General features: G+C 39.0%; 1 protein-coding gene across 1 annotated transcript in view; it reads left to right on the top strand.

Moving 5' to 3' along the window:
* PREX2 (phosphatidylinositol-3,4,5-trisphosphate dependent Rac exchange factor 2) overlaps positions 1 to 6,000 on the top strand; it is a 187,182-nt gene that overhangs the window by 57,944 nt on the left and 123,238 nt on the right. Inside the window, exons 4-6 of the mRNA XM_019471843.1 lie at positions 454 to 558; positions 3,375 to 3,476; positions 5,230 to 5,391. Coding sequence (XP_019327388.1) covers positions 454 to 558; positions 3,375 to 3,476; positions 5,230 to 5,391 — 369 coding nt within the window. The remainder of the gene's footprint in view (positions 1 to 453; positions 559 to 3,374; positions 3,477 to 5,229; positions 5,392 to 6,000) is intronic.

Raw genomic sequence — 6,000 nt, 5'->3', positions numbered from 1 at the left:
TAATGGGTACAAGTTACTCCTGGGGAGATTCCGATTGTACACAGGAAGAAAATTTTTCACAATGAGAACAATCAGCCATTGGAATAATCACCCCAGGGAAGTGGTGGATTCCCCAACATTGGACACTTTTAAGATTCAGCTAGACAGGGTGCTGGACCATCTTGCATAGACCGTACTTTTGCCAAGGAAGTTTGGACCAGATGATCCTTGAGGTCCCTTCCAAGCTGGTATTCTATGATTCTATGATTGAAATTCCCAAGTGATGCTTCCAGACTGTTCATAATTCTAATTTGAGGTTGGACCTCAAATAATAAACATAGGAGGAAGAGCTGACCTTCCAAAATGAAGACTATATTAGCTATTCAGCTTTGAAAAGTGTTCATTCCATGTTTTATTAATTAAAAAAAAATCAAAACGGCAAGTGAAGAACAATGTATTTCTTTGTTTCTGCAGAAAGAGAAATTCCGTATCTATGATGAATACTGCAGTAACCACGAGAAGGCACAGAAAGTTCTGCTTGACCTGAACAAAATAAGAACAGTGCGGACGTTTCTTTTGGTAAATAAACTTTGAACTGGTGTTCTAACTTAATATTTTTTGACTGGGCAGTGAATTGTTAGCACTGTCACCTCCACCATGCAACAACTACAAGCACACCTGCAAGCGGTTAGTAGACAGTTTCAGCTGAGGTGGTGTTTCCAGGGGAAGGGGTTGTGTACATCGTATTTTCACTGCTGCACTTGGATCTATGCGTAATACAGCATTAGGCAGTGTGCCTTGAACTTGCTGGCCAAGAGACAAGAGTGTAAATCCAGCCGTGCCTGTAGAAAGAAAGAAGAATAGGATAAGATATATGAGGAGGGGTAGGGAAAGAAATTAGAGAAAGGAAGCTGAATGACTTGTCAGAACTTCTGAAGAGAAGGTCCACATTCTGGTACTGTAGCCATGGCTGTGCCAGGCAGAAGAACGTTTTGTTATGGATCATGGAGTAGCCATCCTGATCTTAGATGCTGACTTAATCTGAGGTCAAAAGAAACAGCTACACAATTAGTCTTTCACTTTACAAGACAAATAAAGAGAGGTTTTAAAATGTTAAGTATGACCGTCCTCATGATTTTCCCACAGCAAAACCAGTTTCCATGTAAGTACTGAGTTTCCTAGTAGTTGACATTAGTTGTTATAAGAAGGATTTGGTATGGAATGATTTTTGTGTTTTCCTTCCTGGTGTCCTGTGATAACAAGGTCAGCTTTGAAATGTGGGGCCTACTATATTGGAGCTTAAATGCCTGAGAAGGTGCCCTCAGATATGAGATCAAATTTCAGAGTGATTAGATCTGATTACTACATTTTAGGACTGGAGAGCAAATGAGACTATCAACACAGCATCACAGATATGGTTAAAAAAGAAAAGATGATGCCATCACAAGTTTTATTTAATTTCTTTAATTATTTTTAGCATGCAGTAGGCTTTCACTGCTGCTGTTGACAGAGTTCTTGGTGAAGTTGTCCTGGTGCAGCTCACTACATTTTTGAAAGATACTGGATCTGACTCCCTTCCTAGCTGCGTTTACTTACAGCCAAGTTAATGAGCAGTATGGGAATTTCCTTATTGTAGGGGGTACTGGGTGACATGAAGCTCTATCTGCCTTTTTGCTAGGAGTCTCTTATTCAGCAGTGTTCCATTCATAGTTAAAAACAGCTTCAAAGTTCTCCTATTTTTCCTCAGTGGTTGACACAGTATCCCTCACCTTGCTCCAGACTTGAGGAGCTGCACACGCATGGTTCTTGTATTGAGAGCAGCATGTCCGGACTCAAGAAGAAGGGGTGAATGCTGACTACAGAGGCAAAAAGCAAAATATTCCAGCGAAAGATTGCAAAGAGCTTCTTTTGTGAGAAAGGAAGCCAAGTGTGCAGTTGCGGCAGCTCATGATGTGTCAGTGTCATGTACTCCTGCACGCATGCACAGGGCTTCCACATCTGCTTTGGGTTCCTTGTAGATTCAGGACATGTCTGTAGAGTAAGTGGCAGCAGTCTAACCTAGAGAATGGGAGGTCTGACTGTTTGATTTGAAAGTACAATTGAGGTCACCTAGCCAGATCAAACAGTTCAGGTCATTAGAGATGTGATTATCTATAAATAGTTGGGAGCTGAAACCAAACTTTTGCGCCTTTAAGGATAGAGACAGTCATTATATAAAACTGTAGTCTTCATTGCCATTATCTTGCTTGGTCTTTATCAGTAAAGCTTTTTTGTTGGCAGGGTAAGTGAGATCCTTTAGGATAAAGGATCCTTTAGGATAAGACAGAAGCTGGTTAACCATGAGTACAAAGCAGAGATTTAAGGATGGGTTTAGTGATCCCCCTAGCAGCACTGGTTATGGGGTATGTGCGTTGTGAGTTACGTGCTGAGCGGAGTGGCCACCCAGTTGTGTAGCCTCTGTTCCATCAACAATGCGTCTGCATCGAGATTTGTGGCCTGCGTCAACATACCATCTGGCTGTATTAAACTACTTTTGTTTAGTGTTCTCAGTTTAGACATCTTGCTCTTTGAAGCTGTAGATTATCTCATACCATTGCATCACAATTCCTTCTGATCTCTCCATAAAATAATTTCCATCATTACTTTAGGTCTTTATGTACTTACACTTTAATTCCAGCAATTTCAAATATTTGTTGTGATGTCCCTTGCAGACTTCGTTATCTCAAATAGCCCTTATTCTTTTCTCTCTCTCTCTCAGCTGTTTTTTTCATGGATGCTTCCACCCAGTATCTCATGTAGTCTCTGCTTCCATAGTTGGATGTCTTGTCAAAACTCACATTTAGCCCATGACTAAGGATATTTTATTCATTGCACATTGTGTTTAAATATAGAAGCATGTAAACAGAAGACTTTTGTGTGCGTGTGTATTAGGATGGCCATATTCAAGCTTTTCAAAGCATCTTTGATGCTACTTACTGTTGCGAACATGCCTTTTGGAACCAACAGCACCTATAGTGGTCACCCTGAATTAATTTTATTTTTGTTCGTTGAAGCATGAAAGCGTATTTTTAGCATTTTATTTACTGTATTTTATTTTTGAACTTAAAAAAAGGCCACTCTTAATCAGACTGGATGAAGAGGATACCTGGGGGAGATGCCTGCATAACACCATCGCAGCTTCCTTGTCATGTGTGATAGTCAATGTACCTGCCTATGCATGTGTTCAAGCCTGTGCTTTTGATGCTCTTGCAAACCTCCCTCATCACATATTTAACATATGCATACATAATTTATATATAGCTTAGCTGATATTGCCGTGTGCATAAGCCCTTGTCTTTATTTCTGATAATTTTCTTGGGATTTTTTAATAATTTCTGAAACTGTTCACACTCTAGAATTGCATGCTCCTTGGAGGACGCAAGAACACAGATGTACCATTGGAGGGATATCTAGTAACGCCAATACAGAGAATATGCAAGTATCCCCTTCTTTTGAAGGTACTTACAAGATTTTTATCTAGGACTTTATACTTCTATATAAAACTGGTTGCTAAGCATATTTCCAAACTGCAGGAACAATCTCTCTACACAGTGAATAATCTCTTTATTAGATACTGGACCCAGACTTGCTCTCATTAAATCCAGTGGCAAGTCTTCTGACATCAGTATTAAAAGGACTGAGGAGTTTGGCTGGGTCAAAATGATTAGCTCCCTTCTGCATCTAGTCGTAAGGTTGCCTCTCCATTGTTGAACGGAAGTGAGCCAATTAAGGGAGTTTAATGAGACTGATTTCAGCTGGGTTTGACCATGTCCTTGCTTAAAACGCTTGGGATAGCAGAGTTTGTTAGTGACATGCTTTGATGATTCTAATTTACCATCACCAAACTGTAAATGAAAAATATTTATGAAAATTATTTGTAAGAAAAACTGTAGAGTAACACTAAGATGCTGTAGGTGGTTCTATGCACATTTATATGTTTATTCTTATCTTACTGTTAAAACTTCATGAAAAATGTTAAATGTGCTGATAAACATTAGATATTCAAAGCTCTGAGTTACTAAAATTTTTGGCATGTTAGGAAATAAAATGATACCATCATCAGGAAAGTAAATATTTAAAATGAATTTATGCTTAACAAATTAAGGTTTAATATTGTTTCTTGTTTCAAACCGTGAGAGAAAAGCCAGAGCAGATTCAGCTCTAGAAACTAATTGAAACCTGAATATTGGACGGTATTTTTCACAATGCATGTGTGAGTTTAGATCTGAAACGTTGCCAATTATGAGGTGTATGCATGTCATTCCACTGACATAAAAACCTAAAAGTAAACATGTTAAAATAAAGGTTTTTGAAACAAGTTAAGGAATATAATTGCAGTGAGGTTTGAGTCATCGCAGAGATCTGTGGTTTTACACTTCCCTTGGCCTAATTTTAAATTATTTTTGTCTTCTATTTTTTGAATGAAAGATCCACAGACAAAACAAGGGAAAATGACTAATGAGTTACTTCAGGGATACGTTGAAATTAATATGTTTATGTTAAATTTAAATACAGGGTGTGATGGCAGCAGGGTTAGGGCTCCAGGAGGAACGTGCCCACGCCTCAATCAGGGTATGCACTGAAGGCTGTCCATAGTCGGTCCAGCTGTAAACGGGTAGTTGGTAGTTTGAGATGGGAAATCTCATATGAATACTGGCAACTCTACTTTTGTTTTTTACTATGGCTGCCGTTACCAGTAACCATCTGAAATCAGTGAGTCACCTAAGCTATTGTTCAGTGCTCTGGTGTATTGCACTAGATTGAACAATACTGTGGAGCTAAAGGAACATGGTTTTTGCCCTGAGTTGCAGGAAAGGCAGGTGTTAATTTTGACGTCAGTAAACTAACATTTTTAAGCAGAATTGTTATCCCTGCTAATGAGCAGTTCTATCCTGTGGAATATAAAAAATGAAAAAAAACCCCAAAAAACCAAAGCTCAACATGGGGAAACATTGTTGGGGGGAGAAAGTAGCTGAAATGCAAACTTTCTGCTAAGTAGCGATTATTTTTATTGTTAGTAATTTATTTCTCTGAGTTTTAGTGTCCTACTAGGACACAATGCTGGAGGGTTTATTACTTTTCCACTTAGTAGAAGAGAAGTCTGGCTACTTTTTGATTTTGTATCCTAGGCAATTTAAGCCTCCTGTAATGTACACTTAGAGATCAAAGACAGGTTTCTTTTTTTCTTTTTTTTTTTAAATGTTTAAATAGGAGTTACTGAAGCGGACTCCAAGGAAGCACAGTGACTATGCGGCACTAATGGAAGCCCTCCAGGCCATGAAAGCTGTCTGTTCCAACATAAATGAGGCCAAGAGACAAATGGAAAAATTAGAGTTTTTGGAAGAATGGCAGTCTCATGTTGAAGGATGGGAGGTACTGTCATTAAGATTTGTCGCTTTCTATATTGCGAAGGGAGTAACAGTTTTCAACAAGCATGTATTGCACTGTTTTTGTGATCCTGAGGCACTGTCAACTCCTCAGTTCTGTGAAATCACAGCTTTTATTTGGGATCTACTCTGTAAATTAAGTGTTGTCCATGACTGAGCACCACTGTATAAAATAGCAGACTTCAGGATTTTGTGGAAGGCCTGCTGACTGGAAAAGGCAGCAAGAAAAATGTATTTTTTGCACGTTAGTCTGATAGACTGAGAACTGATCTTTCAGCTATATAGTGGGAAATGACCTTTGTACAGCGCAGAGAAAAGAAAAGGTTAGGGACACTGATGGGACACTGAATCAGAGAAAGCTTTGAGATAGACCTGCCTGAACTTTAACTGACAGAGTTCCCCAAGAAGTCTGACAACTAAAAATTAGAATATTGACTAGAAGAGTCAACTTTTAAGTAGACATTCATAGTAGTAGATAAAACAGCAGAAACAAAAAATAGTTTCTCCACAGCTGTGTTCCCTCCCTACGTCTCCTGCTGTTACCACACCTGCTGTTCTTTGAACCTGCTCTGCCTAAGGATGCGCTCTGCTTCTG

This window comes from Aptenodytes forsteri, unplaced genomic scaffold (genome assembly GCF_000699145.1).
Source record: "Aptenodytes forsteri isolate BGI_AS27 unplaced genomic scaffold, ASM69914v1 Scaffold18, whole genome shotgun sequence".
Taxonomy (NCBI): Eukaryota; Metazoa; Chordata; class Aves; order Sphenisciformes; family Spheniscidae; genus Aptenodytes; species Aptenodytes forsteri.
The sequence above is the reverse complement of the archived record's forward strand: the minus strand, read 5'-3'. Positions and strand labels throughout refer to the sequence as shown.